General features: G+C 45.5%; 4 protein-coding genes across 4 annotated transcripts; all 4 read left to right on the top strand.

Moving 5' to 3' along the window:
- The first annotated feature begins 1,123 nt into the window (after positions 1-1,123).
- Positions 1,124-2,065, top strand: LOC106732907 (olfactory receptor 8U9-like). Its single transcript, XM_014580293.3, has one exon. The coding sequence runs from the start codon at positions 1,124-1,126 to the stop codon at positions 2,063-2,065; it is 942 nt and encodes a 313-aa protein (XP_014435779.3).
- A 6,578-nt stretch (positions 2,066-8,643) lies between these two features.
- LOC102446653 (olfactory receptor 5AR1-like) lies at positions 8,644-9,576 on the top strand. Its single transcript, XM_006136532.2, has one exon. It carries the CDS (start codon positions 8,644-8,646, stop codon positions 9,574-9,576), a length of 933 nt encoding a protein of 310 aa, XP_006136594.2.
- A 5,751-nt stretch (positions 9,577-15,327) lies between these two features.
- On the top strand, positions 15,328-16,269 carry LOC142818194 (olfactory receptor 5AR1-like). Its single transcript, XM_075928843.1, has one exon. The coding sequence runs from the start codon at positions 15,328-15,330 to the stop codon at positions 16,267-16,269; it is 942 nt and encodes a 313-aa protein (XP_075784958.1).
- A 5,244-nt stretch (positions 16,270-21,513) lies between these two features.
- LOC102446414 (olfactory receptor 5AR1-like) lies at positions 21,514-22,455 on the top strand. The gene has a single exon (XM_075928842.1). The coding sequence runs from the start codon at positions 21,514-21,516 to the stop codon at positions 22,453-22,455; it is 942 nt and encodes a 313-aa protein (XP_075784957.1).
- The last annotated feature ends 4,976 nt before the right edge of the window (positions 22,456-27,431 follow it).

Below are 27,431 nucleotides of genomic sequence, written 5' to 3'. Positions count from 1 at the left end.
GCATCAGCCTGGGAGCCATGGAAAAGAAGGATGGGATGGAGTATCTGAGGGACCCTGCAGTAGTCAAGATTTTGGTTTCCATAAACAATAGGCCAAGCCTATCCTTTGTGAATCAGCTCTGCTCAGTACCAGCTTGAACAGAAAAAAGCAGGATGAGCTATACCCCTAACTTCATATTCTGTAACTCTGATAGAAATTGCATCGTTCAATAACACGGGAGGAAAGAGGGGGACAATTAATCCCCAGTGTACAAATTACAGAGAGAGTGGCTTTGTTCCACTGAGCGCAGTAATTAAGTGTCATGTCTCTTGGAGCTCAGGTACTCCCAGTTGTATCAGGGACCGTGCCCCATAGATCACAGATCTCAGTATAAAACTTCCTGAACACTTAAAACTGTCAGTTTCCATCGAAGTAAAAAAACGTACCAGGTCGGTCTCTCCTCAGCAGGTACGTACTCTTGCCTATTTCATAGTCACACACATAGAGACACCATGATCAGTGGGTATTGAATTCAATATGCCATCACTAAAAGCCTTAGACTGGCTCGTACCCTTCAAGATAACAGAATGATCTTTTGGTTGGGAAAAAATAGGCAATTACATAGACAGTGTCACTCATTATGTCTCTGGGTTTCCATAGAGACCAGCATAAATGCCATTTTCAGATACCAAAATCTTAATTCGCCCTGCAAGCAAGTTTTAGCCCCAATGGACATGCTGAGCCCCGGAGCTCCCTTTGCCCAAAGCGGGGAGAAAGATGGATCCTCATTGACTCTCACCCCTTCCTGAGCTAAAAAACAATCTCTCTGTCAGAGACAGTTTTCACCCTGATTCTCCCCCAGCAGAGAAACGAGGTGCTCTTTGCTGCTTGGAATAGTGCACGGGAGTGTGTGGGGTTGTTTTCACATTGGTACATTGTATTAGTGGGCATTGTACGGTACAACTGGCATGACCAGCTGTGAACATCTAGCTCTGAGGACTATGCTCTTCCTCAGTCTTATACTGATACCCACTGAAAAACTGATCTTCATTTTTTTGTTCACTTTCTTACAGCGTAGGGACAGGTTCCCTGAGCCATGGACCTGCCCACGTCCCTGTAGCTGCCTGATATCGGCTCAGAGGAGATGGAAGAGGGAAATTGCTCAGAGGCGACTGAATTCATTTTCTCAGGACTAACAGATCGTCCAGAGCTGCAGGTCCCCCTGTTTGTGTTGTTCCTACTGATTTATATTATCACCCTGGTGGGGAACGGAGTGATGATCTTATTAATCACAATTGACTCCCGACTCCACACCCCCATGTACTTTTTCCTCCGGAATTTGTCTTTCTGTGATCTCTGCTATTCCACAATAATAGCCCCTAAGATGCTGCAGAATTTCTTAGCTGAGAAGAAAAGCATTTCCCACGCTGCCTGCGCTGTGCAAATGTATTTCTTTGTCTCTTTTGCAGATCTTGAGTGCCTCTTGCTGGCTGTGATGGCGTATGACCGTTATGTGGCCATCTGTAACCCACTGCTTTATAAGGTCACCATGTCCAGGCAGCTTTGTAGCCAGCTAGTGGCCGGGGTGTACGCTGTGGGGTTGGTGGATGCATTGATAGAAACATGTTGTACGTTCCGGCTGTCATTCTGCCGCTCCAACGTCATCAATCATTTCTACTGTGACATCCCCCCACTGCTGGCGCTCTCCTCTTCTGACACCCGTATCAGTGAGACTGTGATGCTTGCCTTCGTTGGCTTTATTATAGTAAGCAGCGTTGTGACCATCCTCCTTTCCTATGTCTACATCATCTCCAGCATCCTGCGGATCCGCTCCGCCGAGGGCCGGCGCAAAGCCTTCTCCACCTGCACTTGTCACTTGACGGTGGTGGGCATGTTCCATGGCAGCCAACTCTTCATGTATTTACGCCCCCCCTCCAGCTATTCCATGAACATGGACCAAATAGCCTCCGTGTTCTACACGCTGGTGATCCCCATGTTGAATCCCCTTATCTACAGCTTCAGGAACAAGGAGGTGAAGGGAGCCCTGAGGAAAGCCGTGATTAAACTCCTTAGCAAATCTGGTTAACTCAGTACAGACTTAGTGACGGGGAGTGGAAACATGTGAATTTAATTCCCAGCTTGTTGTAGTTTGATTTCCAGAGACCATGCTAATATTGTTCTGTGTTACATTGAATTATTCATTTGTTTGTATCCAAACCGGGCCTGTAGTCCTCCATTGAAAAGAGCTTCCTTCATGAGGCTGTTTCTCCTTCAAAATTCAAAGAGGCTCCTGTTTTGTGTGTGTGAGTCCAGTAATATGTGTGACGTGCTGTCACGTTACTGGATTTTGAGGGGAGCAGACAGATTACTGCTGCACCCATGTGGGGGTGTTGGCCCCAAAAGTGGCACAAAGAGGGGCCATGCGAGGTGTCAAATAGAAGCTTTCTTTCTTCTGATTCCATAAATGCTATTCATGTGATTGTATAATGTCGGTATGTGAAGATATAAGCATGTATTTTGTGTGGATACCAAATGTTTCTCTATATGTGGTTGAACTATCGGCAAAGTAGCTCAGCCTATGGACATGCTAATGAGCAAAGCTCTGGAACAATAGCCCCCTATAGGCCAAGGACACACCTCAAGAGTGGTGACTCATACCTAGGGGCTACCAGCAGGGAACACAGGGATAGGCCATGGGCCAGGTGACCTGCTGTAGCCAAGAAGAGACCAGGGATCTGTGGACCCTGTTAGCTGTGCCACTGTGACACACCGGGCCAAGTCTGGGCACAGCTCTGGTTCCAGAGCTTTGCTCGTTAGCATGTCCATAGGCTGAGCTACTTTGCCCATAGTTCAACCACATATAGAGAAACATTTGGTATCCACACAAAATACATGCTTATAACTTCACATACAGACATTAGACAATCACATGAATAGCATATATGGAATCAGAAGAAAGTAGGCTTCTATTGGACACCTCACATGGCCCCCTTTGTGCCACTTTTGAGGCCGACATCCCCCCATGGGTGCAGCAGTGATCTGTCTGCTCCCCTCAAAATCCAGTAACGTGACACGTGCTTTGACAGCAAGGGATTGTGTTGGGTTTGAAGAGCGGGGCATCTAATCTAGCTCCCTCTTCTCTGTAGCGGGGTAGGTTTTGTTCCGTAGTTGTGAGTCTGAAGTGCCTGATGTCTAAGGCTCAATGAAAGGGAGTTTTGCACCGTCCTGCTACCTTGCAGCCCTTTGTGTGCTCTGGGGGGTTGTTGTAGAATTTGTCTCCTGGTTTGTGTCCATGAATTGGAAAAAAAAAGTTATTTCCCTCAAAATGGCCTTTATTGTAAGTGAAGGCCCAGCACAACACAGTTCTGTGAGTGTGCATCTTTTGTGACAATCTACGCTGAACTGAATAGACACTAATATGGAAAGGGTGAGCTATTTCTTCCATATAAATTAAACAGACAGCAATGGCTTCTCAGACTCTTCATATTTACATCACATCAGCAGGTTCACTGTGAGTTCTTCCTCTTCATTCTGCTGGAAATTATAGACTCTGAGCAATAGGGATTCTGGGAATTGTACGGCTCAAGGGACTGGGCGTGGGAAATGGAGACAGCTTAAAAAAACTGCACTTTGAGTAAACAGGTGGTGATAAAAATGGAAGAAATAAATTCCTCCCAATCCAAATATGAAAATTCCCTACACGGTTGGCAAATTGAAAGCATTGTTGGAAATCTCCTGTGAGGTTGAAGAGAAGCATTCGTGTGCTCAGCAACGCTTCCCTTCCTACGTTGTTTTCAATGTCAAAGAAAAGCCAGTGAAAGGCTAGACCGAGACAATGGATGGATGTGTAAGAGGTTGGGATGGTGCAGACTTCAATCCAGTGGTCAGAGCCCTCAGGTGGGAGGTGGGTGACACAGGTCAGTCCCCCTCTGTCTGGTGTGGTGAAGTCATTTGAAAGTGGGTCTCCCGCACTGATGGACAGTGCTCTGGGGATTGGCTGTGTCGTGTCATGAATCTCTTGCAGGGCTGGTCCACCCTGATCCTGTGAGGCTACCTGTGTTATGCTACTTAAGCCAATGTAGCTCTCATTTGACTCACAGCTGTGCTCTGACTGTGCTACCTAGATGGGAGAGTCCTCTAAGTGATGCGTGGAGTCTTTGAATGTCAAGGGTCTTTCTATATCTTGGTACTCAAGGGCAAAGGGAGGGGAGTGGCACGACTCCCAGACTTCCTGACTTTAGCTGCTCTGTCTAATATTAAATATGATCACATGCACAGGCCCTTTTACAGCCCTCATCCATGCAGTACCTCTGAGCACCTCGCAATCGGGACTGTATTTATTGTCACACCTTCCATATTGACTAGGCCATCATTAGCTCCATTTCACAGAGGACGAGCTGAAGCACAGAGAAAGTAAATGTCTTGTTTCGAGGATCCATGAGGGGCCTACATTTCAGCCAGGAATTAAGCCCCAGTTAACAGACTGCCTGACTCTAAAGCTCTATCCAGTAGATTAACGTTTCCCAACCACGGTTCCGCAGAACGCTGCGGTTCTGCAGACCATTGTCAGGGGTTCCGTGAGAAATCGTGGAATAAATAAATTAAAAAAATGTTTTCTTACAATGTAAGTTAACATATATATATATATATAACAGCCCTTTACAAAGACATTTTCTCGACAATAATTTAGAAGTAATTGAATTGCGCTCCCCGCTGTCAACTTTTTCTGGCCAAGCAAACATTTTCATAGGTTCCTTGGGATATGAAAAATTATTTTAGGGGTTCCTCCATAGGAAAAAGTTTGAGAATCACTGTAGTAGATAAATGTTCCTTCTCATGATAATGCAGGAACTGATGTATCAAACCTGTAGGTAAGGGAGATATCACTCATCACCCCGGTCTATACAGTAATGCAACCTTCCTCAGATTTACCATGTAAGTCTCACAATGATATCAGGTTGTCTCTTGTGGTCATCACTACTGACTTTTTTAAATATTGGAGAAAATGTGATGGATTCCATCAGCACACCCCATTTTTTAAGCTGTGAATTGTTTTCCTGATACAGTTTCAGATGACAGGCTGTTACACAGATTTCTTCAGCCTATGTCCTGTTGGTACTTCTGAAATTAAAGACCACTGCAGCAAACAAATAGGATGGAAAAGAAATTATTTACACTTTTTGATGGTGTGTACCCTTATGCTCACCCCCTGTTGCCTGATGATGATGATACTTGTTGTACAAATCATGCCTTATGAGGTATCATTTGAAGCTCATAATCCGCTGATCATCATTGTCCTCATAAAATTTGTGACCACACTGAATGTAAAGTTATAAGATTCTATTGTATAACATTATTGAGACATTCCAAGTTTAGAAAAGCAGGCATGAGAGAACCAATTCCTTGGAAGCAAATGATAACATTGGTGCCTCAGAGTGGTGTAAAAAAATCAAATTGTATTTCGCTTGATAAAGAGCTCATTCTTGGGCAGGAAGAAGTTTGTGAGTGAGAAATCTACATTTGGACAAACAAGCCGTGCGAGCTTTCTGTCCTCTCAGTCTTTGTCTCTTGCATGTGAGTGGGAGATAATTCTTGTGAAAGAGAAATGACGATAAGAGGAGAAGACAACTGCCCGACATATACTCTTCCTCCTTTTCTCTCTGCTGACAACACCAACACTGTCTGACGGAAAATGAAAGGACATAGGGTTTGGGGAAGGTTTTGGCTGAAAGACAACCAGCAGGCGAGACTGATGGTAGTGGCGGTGAGAGAAATCCCTTTATTTTGAATTCATTTACCTCATGATGTGTTCAATATTAGTTACATTTTACCTTTTTTCCCCTTTGCAACCAATTCTGACTTTTATGTCTCATGACTTGTAATCACCTCTGGAGCCTCTTACAGGACCTAGCCTGGCCCTCATTGACTGGCTTCTACCTTCACCCCAATTCCCACACAAGGAAAGGACAGGGCTTGGCATTAGAGAGAAAGAGTCCACAGTACCCCTACATTGGCTGTGGATTTGGCATTCCCCTTGGAGTCAGGAGAACATGTTGATTCTGAACACAGGAATGATGGAGGAGAGCTCAGCTAAAGCGGCAAGCCGTTAGTCTGTTACGGCTTCATCTTGGTTCTGGCTCCTTTAACTCTATACTTGTTGTGAAGGCTGGCTGGATTTTTTTTTTCTTGAAATATTTTTTATGGATGGTGTGATGGGGCAGCGGAACCCCGCACTCGCACAGAGCCGGAGGCATCCTGCTGGAGTGTGGGAACACCCCACTCCCGGAGATGCATGCTCCCAGGCCGCCGGCCATGGCGGAGAGGGAGGGAGTGACCGGGTAAGGGCGGATGGCGGGGCCAGAAGGGGCAGGTCAGTGTCCTCGGTGCATCCCCGCCCTGCGCTGTTGGTGGGGAGTTTAAAAGCGGGCTGCCCCCTGGCGGGAGGGGGCGCAGAGGAAGTGGAATCCTGGGAGGAGCGGGCAGAAGGAGCACCACTGGGGAAGCTGGCAGGAGACCAGATGGCATGAGATACCCTGAAAGGGGGGGGGGCTGAAGATCTCTCACACCGTGGAGAGAGGTAGGTTGGAGAATAGAACCCATGGCGGGTGGGTAGGAAGTGGCCCAGGGCAGGGTGCTGGAAGGAACCTGGGGGGTTGGTGCATTATGGGAGACTCCCCACCAACCGGACAGGGCTTCGCCACCCTGTCCTGAGGGCCCTGGGCCGGGACCCGGAGTGAGGGCAGGCCCGGGTCCCCCTACCAGGCTCCAGCGGCTGTAAGAGTGGTGCACTCGGCGGTTGCAAAGTGGAATTATAGACTAATCCACCTGGGTCTGGCTAGGCGGAAAGACCAACCCATACGACTCGTCAGAATCATTGGTGAAGAGAGATGGGTGCGTGCTACGTTGTGAACCTTCTGAGCTGCTCTTGGACCCCAGTATTGTTCCCTGGGAGGACTAAGTGGGAAGGCTTGTTGGGCGTCCCTGGGGAGCGACACCCGGCTGGGCCATTGGTTGGGACCAGAAAACACAAGAAGCGACCCCAGGGTCAGGGTTCACCCCTAATGTGGGGTTCTGAGGGGTGGCAACCTGATAGATGGGATGTTGGATTTTCCATTCCAACTGATTTTTTTTTTAATGGAATGATCTGTTCTATGGAAATTAGCAACTTTCCATCAAAATACCCAAGCCCCCTCCTCCGTACAGTGTGACAGTGGGTCTCTGGTGATGTTCAAGGGCCGGTCATCAGGAGGACAGACCATGTCATGTTACAGGGGATGTTCTTCCACCTGGGAGCCATGGAAGTGAAAGGTTGCAAAGGGCTTCTGAAGGAACTGGGGGTATTTCAAGATTTTGGCTTCCACAAACTACAGACCAAAACAATCCTTGTGGATCAGCTCTGCTCAGTACCAGCTTGATGTGACCACAGCAGGACGAGCTATACCACTAACTCCATACACTGCAGCTGTGGTAGACATTGCGTCATTTCATAGCACAGGAGGAAAGAGCAGACAAATTAAACCCCAATGAACAAGTTACAGCAGGGATGTCTTTGCTCCCCTGGATGTGCTAATTAGATGTTGTTTCTCTCTGAACTCAGATATTCCCTCTGGTATCAGGGAGCATGTCCCAAAGATCACAGATCTCAGTATAAAACTTACCAAACACTTAAACCTGGCAGTTTCCATCAAAGGGAAAATCCAAGCCCATCTCTCTCATCAGCAGGTAAGTGCTATTGTTCAATACCATGGACTCTCTCTCTCTCTTTCTCTCTCTCTCTCTCACACACACACACACACACACACACCGGGATAATCAGCAGGTACGTGCTATTAGACTATGCCATGGTCACACACACACACACACCATACAGACACTGGGATAATCAGCAGGTATTGGATTCAAGACTCCAGCACTAAAAGCCTAAGTCTGGCTGAGTTAACCTAACAGAATAACCTCTTTGATTGGAAAAAAATAGGCAATTAGATAGTCACTGAAGCTGGACAAATTATGAAATACACTATTTCGAAAATGACATGAAATAAGCTACGCAATTTGCGTAGCTCACATTGAGTAGCTTACTTCGATCTAGCGGTGCACCCTTAGGGTGCATCTGTACTGCACCCGTCGCTCAAAATAAGCTATGCAATTTGAGCTATGGAAATTCCATAGGTTATTTTGAGTCAAATTCGAAATAGCGTTTTTCGTAATTTGGTGCTGTCTGCACCTAAATAGCACTGCAGTCTAGAGATAGCCCCACAGAGCTCCCTTTGCCGAAAGAGGGGAGAAAGATGGATCCTCATTGACTCTCACCCTTCCTTGAGCTAAGAAACAATCTCTTCTGTTGGAGGCGGTTTTCACCCGGATTCTCTCACAGCAGAGACACGAGGTGCTGTTTGCTACTTGGAATAGTGCACAGAAGTGTGTGTGGGGGGTGTGTTCTCATATTGGTACATTGTATTAGTGGGCATTATACAGGACAACTGGCATGACCAGCTGTGAACATCTGGCTCTGAGGACTTAGGCCTTCCCCAGTCTTGTACTGGGACCCATTGAAAAACTGATCTTCATTTTTTCTTCACTTACTTCCTTACAGCAAAAGGAAAAGTTCCCCAAGCCATCCACCTGCCCACATCACTGTAGCTGCCTGCTCTCAGCTCAGAGGAGATGGAAGTGGGAAATTACTCAGAGGCAACTGAGTTCATTTTTTCAGGACTGACAGATCGTCCGGAGCTGCAGGTTCCCCTCTTTGGGGTGTTCCTACTGATTTATATTACCAGCCTGGTCTGTAACGGTGGGATGATCTTGTTAATCACGATTGACCCCCGACTCCACACCCCCATGTACTTTTTCCTCCGGAATTTGTCTTTCAGTGATCTCTGCTTTTCCTCAGTAATTGTCCCTGAGATGCTGCAGAATTTCTTAGCCAAGAGGAAAAGCATTTCTCGCACTGCCTGCGTTGTGCAAATGTATTTCTTTATCTGTTTTTCAGATATGGGGAGTCTCTTGCTGGTTGTGATGGCCTATGACCGTTATGTGGCCATCTGTAACCCGCTGCACTATACGGTCACCATGTCCTGTCAGCTTTGTAGCCTCATGGTGGCTGGTATGTATGTTCTGGCATTGGTGGATGCATTAATAGAAACATGTTTTATATTTCAGCTGTCATTCTGCCGCTCCAACGTCATCAATCACTTCTACTGTGATGTCCCCCCAATGCTAGCGCTCTCCTCTTCTGACATCCGCACGAGTGAGACTGTGATTTTGACCTTAGTTGGCTTCATTGTAGTGAGCAGTGTGGTGATTGTCCTCCTCTCCTATGTCTACATCATCTCCAGCATCCTGCGGATCCGCTCCGCTGAGGGCCGGCGCAAAGCCTTCTCCACCTGCGCTTGTCACTTGATTGCGGTGGGCATGTTTCATGGCAGCCAGCTCTTCATGTATGTACGACCCACCTCCAGCTATTCCATGGACACCGACAAAATCGCCTCCGTGTTTTACTCGCTGGTGATCCCCATGCTGAACCCCCTCATCTACAGCTTCAGGAACAAGGAGGTGAAGGGCGCCCTGAGGAAAGCCATGAACAAACTCCTAACCTAATCTGGATAACTCCATTTAGACTTAGTGATGGGGAGTGGAAATGTGTGAATTCAATTTCCAGCCTATTGTAATTTAATTTCCAGTAGCCATGCAAATATTGTTCTTTGTTATATTGCATAATTGATTTATTGGTATCCAAACAAGGCCTGCAGTCCTCAGTTGAAAAGTGCTTCTTTCATTAAGCTGTTTCTCCTTCAAAGTTTAAGGATGCTCCTGTTTTGTGTGTGTGAGCCCAGTAATATATGTGATGTGCTTCGAGAGCATGGAGATGTTGGGATTGAAGAGTGGGGCTTCTAATCTATCTCCCTCTCTCTGTAGCAGGGTAGGTTTTGTTCTGCAGTTGTGTGTCTGAAGTGTGTGATGTCTAAGACTCAATGGAAGGGAGTTTTGCACTCTCCTGCTACGCTGCAGCCCTTTGTGTGTTCTGGGGAGTTCTTGTGTGTTCCTGGCTTGTGTCCAGGAATCGGAAAGAGAAATGTGATTTCCCTCAAAATGACTTTTAATGTCTGAAGGGTACAACACAACACAGACCAGCAAAGAACTTTGTGAGTGTGCATCTTCTGTGACAGTCTACGCCGAACTGAATAGACGCTAGAATGGAAAGGGTGAGCTTTTTCTGCCATATAAATTAAACAGACAGCAACATCTTCTCAGACTCTTCCTATTGATATGACAAACCACAGGTTCACTATAAGTTAGTTCTGCCAGAAATTTGTATAGACTCTGAGGAGCAGGGACTCTGGGAATTGTACGGCCGAGGAGATTGGGAGTGGGAAATGGAGAGAGCTTTGAGTAGACAGGTGGTGATAAAAATTGAAAAAAATTAATTCATTTCCATCCGATCTAAATATGAAAATTCCCAACGTGTTTGGCAAATTGAAAGCATTGTCGGAAATCTCCTGTGAGGTGGAAGAGAAGCGTGCCAAGCGATCCTTCCCTTCCCAGGTTGTTTTCAATGGAAAAGCAAAACCAATGAAAATAGATTGGTAAAATGGATGAGAGTGAAACAGGTATAATCCCTGGCAGACTTTAATCCAATGATTCGAGCAATCCCGTGGGATATGGGAGACATGTATCAGACCCCCTTTGTCTGAGGGCGAGAAGCAATTTGAAATTGGCTCTCCCCCAATGATGGGCAGTGACCTGGTGACCGGGCTATGTTGTGTGATAAATATCCCTGAGGACTGGTCAATGCTTATCCGGTCAGGCCATATGCTACTTAAGTCAATGTACCTTTCGTCTGGCTTATAGCTGTGCTCTTCCTGCGCTGCATGGATGGGAGAGTTATGCAGTATGGAGTCTTCCAATTTCAAGGGTTCAGGCTGAAAGTCAACTAGCCAGTAAGACTGGTGGTGGTGGAGAGATATCTTTGCATTGAATTAATTTACCTCATTAAGTTAGGCATTAGCTGCTATTTACCCTCTATTTCTCATGACTTAAGATCCTTCCTTCTGAAATCAATAAAATTGTCGTGTGGCTTTCTCTAAGCCAGCGTGTCTGCGAAGCTGTATTTGAAAACAGGATTTTTGCCTCTTATTTTCTATTGATTAATGACCCAATTTATATGCGTGGTTATTGTTTAAGGGGGTGCTGGACAGGACAAATCAGACATTCCATGCTGTATCCCTAGGCCTTGTGACCTACAGGTTCATGCTCTGTGCTGTCAGGATGAAAAACAGCAGAGGATCCCCTTGTTCATAGGGCTGCCAGAGACGGAACCCAGCGCTTTAGGTGTGAACTCTTTGCATAGCCGCGGTGCTGAGGCCAAAGCCCCAAACTGGGATTAATCCAGGTAAAAAGAAAACGAAAGCGAGCAGAACAGTTTATAGAATTGCTTAGAACTCAATGTGTGAAATAGTTGCAGTAGCCCATAGCCTTCGTAATCTACAGCTCTCAGAGCACTTTTCAGAGGAGTGTTCATTTCCTCTTATCCATTTGAATAACAGAGTATCTAAGATGTGAGAGGTTTGAAAGGGCGACCAGAATTGCAAATCAAGCCCGGGATTTAAATATCCCGTGCTGGATTTGCATGTTCCCGGCCGGTCGCCATTTTAGAAATTGACTAGCCCGAAGTAACTGCCCACATCTGCACGTGGCAGTGAAACAGGATTCTGATTTAAAGCCCCTAATTTGAATTAGCTGGTAAACCTCATTGCAGGAGGAATACCAGCTAATTTGAGTTAGGGTTTTAAATTGGAATCCCATTTCACTGCCGCATGTAGACACGGGCAATTACTTCAGGCTAGTCAATTTCTAAAATGGCGACCGGCAAGGAACATGCAAATCAAGCACGGGATAATTAAATCCTGGGCTTGATTTGCAATTCCGGTTGCCCTTGTTAGCCTCCCTAGATCAATCTAGGGTGCTAGTGTAGACGTACCCTGAGAGAGAAGAGCCCAAATCATACTTTCAAGGGTCCAGTTCACATTAAATAGGCCTCAGGGGAGATCCAGCCCTCTAGTTCCACAAGGAAAAACAAGGCAACAACATTTATTGCAAGGGCTCTGCACAGCTCCTCTCTAGGGAGCAAACCTGTAAGACTCCAAGCCAACGTTAAGACCTCGTATCCCAGGAAGCTGTTCTTGAGGCATTCACGGAGACATGGGCATGATTAGCAAACAGGGAAATGTCCTGCAAGAAAAAATAAAGGGTCACACATCAGGCATCAGAAATAGTAATACACACAAACCTGGAGGACATTTTCACTTAACCTGCCTGGCCATTCCATATTGCATTTAAGAGAAGCCCTTCTTCTACAAAGAGGTTTCACCACCCAATGACAGAGAGAGAGTGCAGGACTGGAGTTCATTGGCATGTGTGACACTGTCATCCTGGGCTTGAATAACGGTATTAACTGCATAATGCTCTACAAAGGCAATTTCCTATGCCTGTGACATTCACATTTCACATCTTCAGAGCGGTAGCCAAGTTAGTCTGTAACAGGAAAAACTTAAAAAACAACAAATAGTCCAGTAGCACCTTGAAGACTAACAAAACAAGTAGATGTGATCATGAGCTTTTGTGGGCACAACCCACTTCTTCAGATGACTGGAGTATTAAAAGTCCAGATCCAAGAATAAATAAAGGAAGGGAGCAATATGGGCGGGAGGAGAAAAAGACAGTGGGTATGTCTACACTAGCCCCCTAGTTCGAACTAGGGTGGCTAATGTAGGCATTCGAACTTGCAAATGAAGCCCGGGATTTAAATATCCCGGGCTTCATTTGCATGTTCCCGGGCAGGTGCCATTTTTAAATACCCTTATTTCGAACTGACTGCCCGTGGCTACACGCAGCAGTCAGAAGTTAATCCAAACTAAGTCCTTAGTTCGGATTAAGGAGTAACAGGAGACCCCAGTACTATGTCACTTCCTCACTGACTTGTCCACGACTTCAGCTCACAGCCCAGGAACTCTGAGAATAGCACTCCCCCATCACCATTGCCCTTCAACTAAACAGCTTTCAGGTCCCTCGGCTGCTCCCCTCTGGGCTCAGCCTTCACTCACACTTCAACTTTACCTCAGGGCAAATGTTCATTCCAGCCCAGCAGCCAGCCAGGAGCCCTTCCGCACACATAGCCCCAGTCCCACGGTGTTCAACTTGTTTTTCTCATGACCCAGTTGAAGAAAATTGTTGATGCTGCGACCCAACGTAATTTGACTAGAGTGTGGGCCTCGGGCTGGGGCTGAGGGTGAGACCTTTGGACTGTAGGAGGAGGCTGTGGCTTTAGGGGGTCAGGGTAGGGGGTGATTACCTTGAGTAGCTCCCGGTCATGGGTTGAGTGGGGTTGCCAAGGGAGCTCCCTGGCATTGCAGGCCATGCTGCCCCCAGAAGTAACCAGCAGTGGGTTCCCAGCCAATGGGAGACCAGAGCTAGTGCTTGAGACGGGACAGTGAACGGATTCCCGTGCCCTCTTCCCTGCCACCAGCTGCTTCTGAGGCGCAGCACAGTCTGTGGTGCCAGGATGGTCAGGGAGATGCCTGCTCCCCCTCCCCATTCACCGAACCCCCTGTAGCAAAAAGACCCTGAGCCTAACACTTCATCACCCATTCCTGTGCCAGGACCTATAGTTTGAAAGCCACTGGCCTAGTCCCGGCCAGCACAGAGCTGTCCATGGTGCTAAATGTCAATTTATCCAGTGAGGAGATCAATGGAGCTACACACATTGGCTACGTCTACACTGGCCCCTTTTCCGGAAGGGGCATGTAAATTTCACCAGTCGTCGTAGGGAAATCCGCGGGGGATTTAAATATCCCCCGCGGCATTTAAATAAAAATGTCCGCCGCTTTTTTCCGGCTTTTAAAAAAGCCGGAAAAGAACGTCTACACTGGCCCCGATCCTCCGGAAAAAGTGCCCTTTTCCGGAGGGTCTTATTCCTACTTCAAAGTAGGTCTTATTCCTTATTCAAAGTAGGAATAAGACCCTCCAGAAAAGGGCACTTTTTCCGGAGGATCGGGGCCAGTGTAGACGCTCTTTTCCGGCTTTTTTAAAAGCCGGAAAAAAGCGGCGGACATTTTTATTTAAATGCCGCGGGGGATATTTAAATCCCCCGCGGATTTCCCTACGACGACTGGTGAAATTTACATGCCCCTTCCGGAAAAGGGGCCAGTGTAGACGTAGCCATTTACACCAGTTAGGAATCGGGATTTCAGATTTCCATGCAGCTATGTCCATTTACACCACTTGGAAATTGGCTCATTGACGTCACTTAGACAGATTTTTCTAACGATCCATGACTGCTTGAACTGAACACGGCAGGATAAAATATACCCCTAAATTTACACCCTGTCTCTGTGATAGAAATTGCAGTATTTCATAACACAGGAGGAAAGAGTGGACCAATTCATCCCTTGTGGACAAGTTACATCAAGAGCGGCTTTGCTTCACCAAGTGCATTAATTAGCAGTTGTGTTTCTCTGAGCTCAGGTACTCCCAGTTGTGTAAGGGAGCATGTCCCATAGATCACAGATCTCAGTATAAAACATCTCAAACGTCTTAAATGGGCAGTTGCCGTCAAAGGGGAAACGCCACCACATCTCTCTTCATAGCAGGTAGGTGCTGTTGTACCACTCATGCAGACACCATGCTGATTAGCAGGCTTTGAATTCAAGATCTCCGGAACTAAAAGCCTCCATCCCAGCTCCAATCCCCTGACCTCTATGGTTGGAAAAAGGCCATTAATGACTCACAGAGGCAAGCGCCTCTCATTCTGTATCTGGGTTTTAGTACAGACTAATGTAAATGCCATTTTCAGATGCCAAACGTTTAATTAGCACAGCAAGCAAAATGTGTCCTAAACTGATATGCAGGGCAACAGAGCTGCCCTTGCACAAAGATGGTAGAAAGATTAAAATTCTTTTACTCTCACCCTTTCTTGAACTAAGGAATAATCTCTTCTCTCTGAGTTGGTTTTCAACTTGATTCTCCAAAAGCAGACTCACAAGTCTCTATTTGATGCTGGGATCAGTGAAGAGGAGTGTGCGTGTGTGTGTGTGTCATGATTAACCTGCGTGTCCTTGTATGTGTGCAGTGTGTGCACTGTACAGAACACCAGGAAGGATCAGCTGTGAACATCTGGATCGGTGAACTGATACTGGTGCCCATTAAGTATCTGATACTGACACTGGTCTGATACTAGTGCCCATTAAGAAACTGTTCTCCATATTTCTTCACTTCGTTACAGAGAAGGGATAACTCACCAGAGTCCTCCACGTGCCCACTTCCCTGTAGCTGCCTGATCTCGGCACAGAGGAGATGGAAGAGGGAAATCACTCAGAGGCGACTGAGTTCATTCTCTCAGGACTGACAGATCGTCCGGAGCTGCAGGTCCCTCTGTTTTTGGTGTTCCTCATGATTTATATTGTCACTCTGGTGGGAAACGGGGGGATGATCTCGTTGATCACGACTGACCCCCGACTCCACACCCCCATGTACTTTTTCCTCCGGAATTTGTCTTTCAGTGATCTCTGCTATTCCTCAATAATTTCCCCAAAGATGCTGCAGATTTTCTTGGCTGAAAGGAAAAGTATTTCTCGCACTGCCTGCGCTGTGCAAATGTATTTCTTTATCTATTTTGCAGATCTTGAGTGTCTCTTGCTGGTTGTGATGGCCTATGACCGTTATGTGGCCATCTGTAATCCGCTGCTCTATACGGTCACCATGTCCAGGCAGCTTTGTAGCCAGCTAGTGGCTGGGGTGTGTGTTGTGGGGTTGGTGGATGCATTGATAGAAACATGTTTTACATTCCGGCTGTCATTCTGCCGCTCCAACGTCATCAATCATTTCTACTGTGATACTCCTCCATTGCTGGTGCTCTCCTCTTCTGACACCTTCATCAGTGAGACTGTGATTCTTACCTTTGTTGGCTTCATTGTAGTGAGCAGTGTGGTGATTGTCCTCCTCTCGTATTTTTACATCATCTCCAGCATCCTTCAGATCCGCTCTGCCGAGGGTCGGCGCAAAGTCTTCTCCACCTGCTCTTGCCACTTGACAGTGGTGGGCATGTTTCATGGCAGCCAACTCTTCATGTATTTACGCCCTCCCTCCAGCTATTCAATGGAGACCGACAAAATAGCCTCTGTGTTCTACACGCTGGTGATCCCCATGTTGAACCCCCTCATCTACAGCCTGAGGAACAGGGAGGTGAAGGATGCCCTGAGGAAAGCAATGAAAAAACTCATCAGAAAATCTTGTTAACTCAGTACTGCTTCTGTGATGTGATGTGGAAACAAGTGAATTCAATTCCCAGTCCATTGTAATTTGACTTCCAGAGTCCATGCTAATGTTTTTTGTTATACTGCGTTTTTAATTTATTTCTATCCAAATCAGGCCTACTGTCTCCGACAGAGAGCAAAACTTCCTTTGTGCATCTGTTTCTTCTTCGATATTCAAGGAGGCCCGTTTCACATCTGTGAGCATAAAAATATAGGTGATATGCTTTGAAAGCATGGAGTTGTTTGCATTTGGATCAAAGCGCAGGGTATCTGATCTGTCCCCCTCTTGGTTGTACCGAGGTAGGTTTTGTTGTACAGTCACGAGTCTGAAGTATGTGATGTCTATGACTAAATGAAAGGGAGTTTTGCACCCTCCTGTTACCCTGTAGCCCTTTGTGTGCAGCTGTGCTCTTCCTGTGTTACATAGATGGGAGATATGCAGTTTGGGATCTTTCAATTTCAAAGGGTCTGGCTGAAATACAACTAGCCAGTAAGACTGATGGCGGTGGTGAAAAGTATCTTTGCATAGAATTAAATTTCCTCATTAAGTTAGGCATTAGATGCATTTTACCTTTTATTTCTTTGCAATCTATTCTGACTTTTATGTCTCATGACTTAAGATGTGTCCTTCTGGAATCAATAAAAGTGTTGCATTGAGTTCTCTAAGCCAGTGTGTGTTTTCTTTGACATGTTTGGGAACTTCTATTTGAAAACAGGATTTGTGTCTGTCATTTTCTATTGATTAATGACCCACTTGATATCAGTGGTTATTGTTTAAGTGGGGCTGGACAGGACAAGTAACACATTCCAAGAAGTATCCCAAGGCCTTTGACAGAGAGGTTTGTGGTCTGTGCTGACGGGTTGAAAAGCAGCACGGGATTCTCTTGTTCATGAGGCTCCCAGAGGTGGAACTCAGAGTACTGGGTGTGAGCTCTTTTCATAGCCCTGGTGTCTAGGCCAAAGCCCCAAACGGGGATCAATCCAGGTGAAAAGAGAAAGAAAGTGAGCAGAAAAGTTTATACAAATGCTGCAGAACTCACTGTGTGAAATAGCACACAGCTTTGGTAATCTACAGCTCTCAGAGCACTATCCAGGAGAATGTTAATTTCATATCATCCATGAGTAACAGAGTATCTGAGATGCGAGGGGTTTGAAAGGATTGATTCAAAAATGACCAGTTGTGGAAGGAACAGTGAGAGAGAGGAGCCCAAATGATACGTACAAAAGTCTGGTTCACCTTCCCCAGGACATGCTGTAGAATGGCGTGATTCTGAGCTAGAGCACTGGGACTCCAGGTTTAATTCTACTCAGATTACCGTCGTTCCTCAGTAGCTGGACCCTCATGTTTGGGTGAAGAGTTGCCTGTTCTATCAAGGCAATGTAAGGAAATGACTTAGGGACTTTTGGAGAGGTGGCCAACAAAGAAAGCGGAAACCATTCCCATCCTTGTACTATCATGTTCAATAGGCCTGAAGAGACACCTAACCCTCTAGTTTCACAAGGGAAAACAAGGCAACAACATTAATTGCATGGGCTCTGCACAGCTCTTCTACAGGGAGCAAAGGTTCTCCAGGGAGCAAACCTGTAAGACTCCAAGCCAAGGTTAACCCCTGCTATCCCAGGAAGCTGTTCCAAAGGCATTCACGGTGACATGGGCATGGTTAGCAAACAGGTCAATGTCCTACGACAAAGGACAAAGGGACACATATCAGGCATCAGAAATGGTAATACACCTAAAGCTGGAGGGGAACATTTTAACCTGCCCGGCCATTCCATACCTGATTTAAGAGTAACCCTTCTTCTACAAAGGGGTTTCACCACTGAATGACAGAGAGAGAGAGAGAGAGTGCTAAATTGGAGCTCATTTATATACTTGACACTGTCCCTGGGCTTGAATGACGGTATTGTGGTTTAAAGTAAAAGGTTCGGAAATGTGGCTAGTCCCAGGGAGGTGCAGAAACAGGCAAACTATTACCAAATATCTTTTAAACTTTTATTAAAGGGCTTCTACGTAAAAATTATGATTTTATCAATTTCTTACATATGTAGGCACCAAATAATTTTTAGAATGACCAATAAGCAAAATGCAATACAGTAAAGAAAATTCCCTGAGGTTTTTCTAAATCCCAATAGTTGTTAACAAGGGACCAGGGATTATTAACAGTTACATTTACATCAGTCTTACTTATAAGTGATTAGTCTTATCTAAAACTTTTAACACTACTACTTAACAATACCTCTAAACAATTTCAGATAACAATACTTATATTTAACAGACACACAAACTACAACAATAGCAACAACATATTTGGTATTCGTTATGTTTGGTATATGTTACGCTCTACAGGAACTCGTTTGATTCGGTGAGCGGGAGGTGGCCCTCGGGTGATCAGTCCTCGGACCTGGCTCATATTCCACCATCCAATGTTTATTCGGGATTCCTCAATTTGATACAGGAGGGGAAGCTGTTTTATAGAGAAAGATTTTGCACGCTTTTTGTGATAGGCTAGCAGACCCTGTCTCTTTATGTTGCTAAGTCTCTAAGGTGCCACAGGGACCACTCGCTGTTTTTAAAGTTACAGACTAGCATGGGGACCCCCTCTGAGGTAAATGTTCGACCAGGTAGTGCTTCTATTCTTCTCCACTCATAAGTGAAGGGAAGAAAACCAGTGTGGTACCAGCAAATCAGGGGCAAAGCGGTCAGTTGAAGAGCATTTCAGTCTTTAATTGAAATGACTTGAAGCCTTCTCCTCGGAAGAGAAATTATAACTGTTCTGAATATATGTACCAATTGAAAAACCAAAACAAAAGAGGAAGAAGAGTGACAGCAAAGGGAGAGAACAATAGCCTTATGAGAGAAGGGAAAAATTCCCTCTATCCATTGAGGGAACATCTATACAAAAGCCTTTACGATGACTTAGCTATAGAGCTGAACCAGCACCTAGTGTAGATACATTCCACATTGTTGCAAGGGGTTTTTCCAACCATATGGTTAACCCACCTCTCCAAGAGCTAGGTCAATGAAAGAATGACACCGAGGTTTAGTGCCACGCAGCTGCCTTGCCCAGGTTGTGAAAAGTTTCTCAGTCTTGTGTAACAGAGCTTGGTTGATGTAATTTTTGAGCATAAACCAGGCCTCAGACAAGCTACCAATGGAAAAGACCTGTTGGGAAATCTAGTCCTGTGTCCCCATCACGGCAGTAGAATCCCCTTCAATTCATTTTGCTCAGGGCTGTTGGAAATATTCCAGCTGTCTCCGCTTCCCAGTAGAGGTTCCTCTACGCTCCGGCTGAGCTCAGATGCAGGTTGTGTATGAGGAGTGGATGCACTGTGCATGCCTGTGTTGGGAGTGGGGGGTGACAGTGGAACAGAATGTGGAGACTAGATATGTGTGTGTCCTTGCCCTGACTGGTCCTCAGCCTGGTGTCTTTTGCCTCTCTGTGCCCCCTTCCTCCGGTGCCCGCTTCCTCGCCCTGTATCATGTGTTGCCAACACAGAAATTCAAGCACCTCATGCAGGGGTGCGATATGGACCCAGTTAAGGGGACTCAGGAAAAAAATGTCCCGTTGACACATCTGGGGTTTGAGACAGAGGAATCAGGCCCCTTAACCAGAAGGCTCCTTGTACATGAGAAGACAACCTGGTGACTAATGTTGATAAATAGAGTTTGTGGTTACAGGTCATCTCCTGTCTTGGGTGGAGTATATCAGAGGTTCTCAATCTTTTTTTTTCCCTGACCACTCAACGTATCTACTGCCCACCCGTACCATATGTGTAAGGGGATTGTGATCATAACCTCTCGCCAAGGTGAGCCATCGCTGGCCAAGTGATGACTTTTGCCTTCCTCACTATGGTAGCAGAAAACCTCCCCCAGGACTGTGCAGGCTTGTCTGCTGTTACACAGTGCTACAGAGCATGTTGGTGTTCCCTTGCCCGATGTGCTACAAACCTATGAAACCTTGATTCAGTGCGGCTGAAGCAATAAAGGATGTAGACATTGGATTGGGGAGGGGTCTTGAGTGTGGGTCTCAGATGATGTTTCAGGACATTTCAGCAGGAGGAGAGACCATCCTGTATCATAGAGGATTTAATTCAGCTTGGGAGACATGGCAGAGAAAGGTGGGATGCGGGATCTTAGGGACCTCTGTGACATTTCAAGATTTTGGTTTCCACGAACCACAAAAGGAATCCACCCTTCGTGGATCAGCTCCGCACAGTCCCAACTTGAACTGAACACGGTGGGATGAACTATAACCTAACTTCAGTCACTGTCACTGGGATACAAATTGCATCATTTCATAACAGAGGAGGAAAGAGTGGACCAATTCATCCCTCATGTACAAGTTACATCAAGGGCGGCTTTGCTTCACTGAGTGCGCTAATTAGCTGTTGTGTCTTTCTGAGCTCAGCTATTCCCAGTTGTGTAAGGGAGCATGTCTCACAGATCTCAGTATAAAACATGTCAAACGCCTTAAACGGGCAGTTGCTGACAAAGGGGAAAAGCCACCACAATTCTCTTTGCAACAGGTAGGTGCTGTTGTCGTGCATCACAGTCACGCTCATGTAGACACCATGCTGATTAGCAGGCTTTGAATTCAAGATCTCCGGCATGAAAAGCCTCTGTCTGAGCTCCTACTTCCTGAAAAAACAGAGTGACCTCTTTGGTTGGAAAAAATAGGCTATTACCTATCACAGAGGCAAGTTCCTCTTCCTCTGTATCTGGATTTTAGCACAGACTAATGTAGGTGCCATTTTCAGATGCCAAAAACTTACTTAGCACAGCAACTAAGTTTTGTCCTAAACTGATATGCCCAGCCACAGAGCTTCCCTTGCCCAAAGACTGTAGAAAGATTAAAACTCTTTTACTCTCACCCTCTCCTTGATCTAAGGAGTAATCTCTTCTGAGATGATTTTCACCCTAATTGTCCAAAAGCAGACTCACAAGTCGCTGTTTGCTGAACAGATTAGGGAATGGGAGTGTTTGTCGTTGTGACATGATTAATCACCATGTCCTGGTTTGTGTACAGTGTGTGCATTGTATGGAACACCTGGATTGACTGGCTGTGAACATCTGACTCTGTAGAAAAAGCCCTTCTTGGATCTTGAACAGATGTCCATTATGAAACTGATCTCCATTTTTCTTCACTTTATTACAGAGGAGGGATAATTCACCAGAGTCCTCCACCTGCCCACTTCTCTGTAGCTTCTTGATCTCAGCACAGAGGAGATGGAAGAGGGAAATCACTCAGAGGTGACTGAATTCGTTCTCTTAGGACTGACAGATCGTCAAGAGCTGCAGGTCCCCCTGTTTGTGTTGTTCCTACTGATTTATGTTACCAACCTGATGGGAAATGGGGGGATGATCTTGTTAATCACAATTGACCCCCAACTCCACACCCCCATGTACTTTTTCCTCCGGAATTTGTCTTTCTGTGATCTCTGCTATTCCTCAATAATTTCCCCAAAGATGCTGCAGATTTTCTTGGCTGAAAGGAAAAGTATTTCTCGCACTGCCTGTGCTGTGCAAATGTATTTCTTTGTCTGTTTTGCAGATCTTGAGTGTCTCTTGCTGGTTGTGATGGCGTATGACCGTTATGTGGCCATCTGTAACCCGCTGCTCTATAGGGTCATCATGTCCAGACAGTATTGCAGCCAGCTAGTGGCTGGGGTGTGTGTTGTGGGGCTGGTGGATGCATTGATAGAAACATGTTTTACATTCCGGCTGTCATTCTGCCGCTCCAACATCATCAATCACTTCTACTGTGATATTCCTCCATTGCTGGCGCTCTCCTCTTCTGACACCTTCATCAGTGAGACTGTGATTCTTACCTTAGTTGGCTTCATTGTAGTGAGCAGTGTGGTGATTGTCCTCCTCTCGTATTTTTACATCATCTCCAGCATCCTTCAGATCCGCTCTGCCGAGGGTCGGCGCAAAGCCTTCTCCACCTGCGCTTGCCACTTGACAGTGGTGGGCATGTTTCATGGCAGCCAACTCTTCATGTATTTACGCCCTCCCTCCAGCTATTCAATGGAGACCGACAAAATAGCCTCTGTGTTCTACACGCTGGTGATCCCCATGTTGAACCCCCTCATCTACAGCCTGAGGAACACGGAGGTGAAGGATGCCTTGAGGAAAGCAACGAAAAAACTCATCAGAAAATCTTGTTAACTCAGTACTGCTTCTGTGATGTTATGTGGAAACAAATGAATTCAATTCCCAGTCCATTGTAGGTTGACTTCCAGAGTCCATGCTAATGTTGTTTTTTGTTATACTGCGTTTTTAATTTATTTCTATCCAAATCAGGCCTGCTGTCTCCGACAGAGATCAAAACTTCCTTTGTGTATCTGTTTCTTCTTCGATATTCAAGGAGGCCCGTTTCACATCTGTGAGCATTAAAATATATGTGATATGCTTTGAAAGCATGGAGTTGTTTGCATTTCGATCAAAGCGCATGGCATCTGATCTGTCCCCCTCTTTGTTGTACCAGGGTAGGTTTTGTTGTACAGTCACGAGTCTGAAGTATGTGATGTCTATGACTAAATGAAAGGGAGTTTTGCACCCTCCTGCTCACCTGTAGCTCTTTGTGTGCAGCTGTGCTCTTCCTGTGTTACATAGATGGGAGATATGCAGATTGGGATCTTTCAATTTCAAAGGGTCTGGCTGAAATACAACTAGCCAGTAAGACTGATGGCGGTGGTGAGAAATATCTTAGCATTGAATTAATTTCCCTCATTAAGTTAGGCATTTGTCAGCCGATGGTCAGGGCAGTGTGTATGTGTATGTTTCCGAGAAAAGGGTTTAATGTTTGTGACTTTACTGCTAGGACCGGGGTCCCGTCGCAGAGGGCAGCCAACAGGCAGACAGACGCCCCGAGTTAATAGGAAGAGCTTATTACATTTTAGATTTTAGCTGCTAGGATACAGGATCCCTTCTCAGCGGGCAGTCTAGGGAAGATTGAGAGACGCCCCAATGGATTTGTCACCTGGGAGTGGCACGATTCAAACTTCCAAGCTTCTTCTATACCTGTTTTTTATGACCGGCTGAAGTTTTTTTAAATTGTGCTTGGTTCTGTTACAGCAACTGAAGGAGTCAGGTTAAAAACTTAAACAGTTACAGGTTTATTAAAAAGACTTATAAAAGCATATGGTTACAATGGCTATTGCTCTATTTTTTAACTGCTAACAAATACAGATTTTAAAAATGGTTACAAAGAAAATAAAGATAGAAAATAGAAATAATGGTACTAAGTGACAGCTTAATCTTTAAAGAGCTTTAAGTTTATGTGTACACTTAAGACAAAGGCCCACATTCAGGTACAATTTTTACCCCCTTTTGTGCCTCTCGACTCCAGCGGGTCAAGCCAGGGCCGGTCCCTTAATTTCTAGGAAAGAGGAATACGAGGTGGGCGTCCCCTTGGAACCTCGGGAGGGTAAACACCTAACCCGACCAGCAGATAGATGGTAGATTGACACTTAAAGTAAATGTGCTGCTGGACCCATCTTTATACCCCTTGGGGCCCGTATCCTCTTTTTTATCTTAAGATGCCAAATTGTACTGGTTCGTTTTGTGGCGCCAGTTCTTACAAGCAAGTTTCAAGTTAATTTACACTTGCAAAAGAAATAACTAAACTGTGAGTACTAGACTTTTTTTTACTGGGCGAGAGATTCCTCCCCCCGCGGACGGCTGTGTGTTCATATCAATATGGGATTTAGTCAAGGGCACTCCTCGGCAGCTTCTTGGTCAGCAATTGACATATCTCTGTTTACAGCCATTTATGGTCACAGCAGCCTGCCATATCCAGGCCTTCTGTTTTGTGTGCCCAGCATGCTCCAGGCAAGCAAAAATGAATGTTACAGGGGGGTTTCCTGTCTAGCTACAGCATTAGATGTATTTTACCTTTTATTTCTTTGCTACCTATTCTGACTTTTATGTCTCATGACTTAAGATGTGTCCTTCTGGAATCAATAAAAGTGTTGCATTGTGTTCTCTAAGCCAGTGTGTGTTTTCTTTGACATGTTTGGGAACCTCTATTTGAAAACAGGATTTGTGCCTGTCATTTTTTTTGGTTAATGACCCAATTGATATCAGTGGTTATTGTTTAAGTGGGGCTGGACAGGACAAGTAACACATTCCAAGAAGTACCTCTAGGCCCTTTGACTGAGAGGTTTGTGGTCTGTGCTGACGGGTTGAAAAGCAGGAGGGGATTCTCTTGTTCATGAGGCTCCCAGAGGTGTAACCCAGAGCATTGGGTGTGAGCTCTTTGTATAGCCCTGGTGTCTAGGCCAAAGCCCCAAACTGGGATTAATCCAGGTGAAAAGAGAAAGAAAGTGAGCAGAAAAGTTTATACAATTGCTGCAGAACTCAATGTGTGAAATAGCACACAGCTTTGCCAATCTACAGCTCTCAGAGCACTTTTCAGAAGAATGTTAATTTCATATCATCCATGAGTAACAGAGTATCTGAGATGCGAGGGGTTTGAAAGGATTGATTCAAAAATGACCAGTTGTGGAAGGAACAGTGAGAGAGAGGAGCCCAAATGATATGTATGAAAGTCTGGTTCACCTTCCCCAGGACATGCTGTAGAATGGCGTGATTCTGAGCTAGAGCACTGGGACTCCAGCTTTAATTCTACTCAGATTACCATCGTTCCTCAGTAGCTGGACCCTTGTGTTTGGGGGAAGAGTTGCCTGTTCTATCTAGGCAATGTAAGGAAATGACTTAGGGACTTTTGGAGAGGTGGCCAACAAAGAAAGCGGAAACCATTCCCATCCTTGTACTATCATGTTCAATAGACCTGAAGAGACACCTAACCCTCTAGTTTCACAAGGGAAAACAAGGCAACAACATTAATTGCATGGGCTCTGCACAGCTCTTCTACAGGGAGCAAAGGTTCTCCAGGGAGCAAACCTGTAAGACTCCAAGCCAAGGTTAACCCCTGCTATCCCAGGAAGCTGTCCCAAAGGCATTCACGGTGACATGGCCATGGTTAGCAAACAGGTCAATGTCCTACGACAAAGGACAAAGGGACACATATCAGGCATCAGAAATGGTAATACACCTAAAGCTGGAGGGGAACATTTTAACCTGCCCGGCCATTCCATACCTGATTTAAGAGTAACCCTTCTTCTACAAAGGGGTTTCACCACTGAATGACAGAGAGAGAGAGAGAGAGAGAGAGAGTGCTAAATTGGAGCTCATTTATGTACTTGACACTGTGTCCCTGGGCTTGAATGACGGTATTGTGGTTTAAAGTAAAAGGTTCGGAAATGTGGCTAGTCCCAGGGAGGTGCAGAAACAGGCAAACTATTACCAAATATCTTTTAAACTTTTATTAAAGGGCTTCTACGTAAAAATTATGATTTTATCAATTTCTTACATATGTAGGCACCAAATAATTTTTAGAATGACCAATAAGCAAAATGCAATACAGTAAAGAAAATTCCCTGAGGTTTTTCTAAATCCCAATAGTTGTTAACAAGGGACCAGGGATTATTAACAGTTACATTTACATCAGTCTTACTTATAAGTGATTAGTCTTATCTAAAACTTTTAAAACTACTACTTAACAATACCTCTAAACAATTTCAGATAACAATACTTATATTTAACAGACACACAAACTACAACAATAACAACAACATATTTGGTATTCGTTATGTTTGGTATATGTTACGCTCTACAGGAACTCGTTTGGTTCGGTGAGCGGGAGGTGGCCCTCGGGTGATCAGTCCTCGGACCTGGCTCATATTCCACCATCCAATGTTTATTCGGGATTCCTCAATTTGATACAGAAGGGGAAGCTGTTTTATAGAGAAAGCTTTTGCACGCTTTTTGTGATAGGCTAGCAGACCCTGTCTCTTTATGTTGCTAAGTCTCTAAGGTGCCACAGGGACCACTCGCTGTTTTTAAAGTTACAGACTAGCATGGGGACCCCCTCTGAGGTAAATGTTCGACCAGGTAGTGCTTCTATTCTTCTCCACTCATAAGTGAAGGGAAGAAAACCAGTGTGGTACCAGCAAATCAGGGGCAAAGCGGTCAGTTGAAGAGCATTTCAGTCTTTAATTGAAATGACTTGAAGCCTTCTCCTCGGAAGAGAAATTATAACTGTTCTGAATATATGTACCAATTGAAAAACCAAAATAAAAGAGGAAGAAGAGTGACAGCAAAGGGAGAGAACAATAGCCTTATGAGAGAAGGGAAAAATTCCCTCTATCCATTGAGGGAACATCTATACAAAAGCCTTTACAATGACTTAGCTATAGAGCTGAACCAGCACCTAGTGTAGATACATTCCACATTGTTGCAAGGGGTTTTTCCAACCATATGGTTAACCCACCTCTCCAAGAGCTAGGTCAATGAAAGAATGACACCGAGATTTAGTGCCACGCAGCTGCCTTGCCCAGGTTGTGAAAAGTTTCTCAGTCTTGTGTAACAGAGCTCGGTCGATGTAATTTTTGAGCATAAACCAGGCCTCAGACAAGCTACCAATGGAAAAGACCTGTCGGGAAATCCAGACCTGTGTCCCCACCACGGCAGTAGAATCCCCTTCAATTCATTTTGCTCAGGGCTATTGGAAATATTCCAGCTGTCTCCGCTTCCCAGTAGAGGTTCCTCTACACTCCGGCTGAGCTCAGATGCAGGTTGTGTATGGGGAGTGGATGCACTGTGCATGCCTGTGTTGGGGGTGGAGGGTGACAGTGGAACAGAATGTTGAGACTAGACATGTGTGTGTCCTTGCCCTGACTGGCCCTCAGCCTGGTGTCTTTTGCCTCTCTGTGCCCCCTTCCTCCGATGCCAGCTTCCTCTCTGTGCCCCTTCCTCTGGTGCCAGGTGTTGCCAACACAGAAATTCAAGCACCTCATGCAGGGGTGCGATATGGACCCAGTTAAGAGGACTGAGGAAAGAAATGTCCCGTTGACACACCTGGGGTTTGAGACAGAGGAACCAGGCCCCTTAATCAGAAGGCTCCTTGTACGTGAGAAGACAACCTGGTGACTAATGTTGATAAATAGAGTGTGTGGTTACAGGTCATCTCCTGCCTTGGGCGGTGTACATCAGGGCTGTGTCTAGCCTGGCCAGTTTTTCCGGAAAATCAGCCGCTTTTCCGGAAATACTTGACAGCTGTCTACACTGGCCGCTTGAAT

The sequence above is a fragment of the Pelodiscus sinensis genome, chromosome 4 (genome assembly GCF_049634645.1).
Source record: "Pelodiscus sinensis isolate JC-2024 chromosome 4, ASM4963464v1, whole genome shotgun sequence".
In the NCBI taxonomy this organism is placed as follows: domain Eukaryota; kingdom Metazoa; phylum Chordata; order Testudines; family Trionychidae; genus Pelodiscus; species Pelodiscus sinensis.
This window is presented reverse-complemented; position numbering and strand designations above follow the sequence as displayed.

What these genes read in the sequence shown, in the direction of transcription:
- LOC106732907 (XM_014580293.3), top strand. Translation starts at nt 1,124, where the DNA reads ATGGAAGAGGGAAATTGCTCAGAGGCGACTGAATTCATTTTCTCAGGA.
- LOC102446653 (XM_006136532.2), top strand. Translation starts at nt 8,644, where the DNA reads ATGGAAGTGGGAAATTACTCAGAGGCAACTGAGTTCATTTTTTCAGGA.
- LOC142818194 (XM_075928843.1), top strand. Translation starts at nt 15,328, where the DNA reads ATGGAAGAGGGAAATCACTCAGAGGCGACTGAGTTCATTCTCTCAGGA.
- LOC102446414 (XM_075928842.1), top strand. Translation starts at nt 21,514, where the DNA reads ATGGAAGAGGGAAATCACTCAGAGGTGACTGAATTCGTTCTCTTAGGA.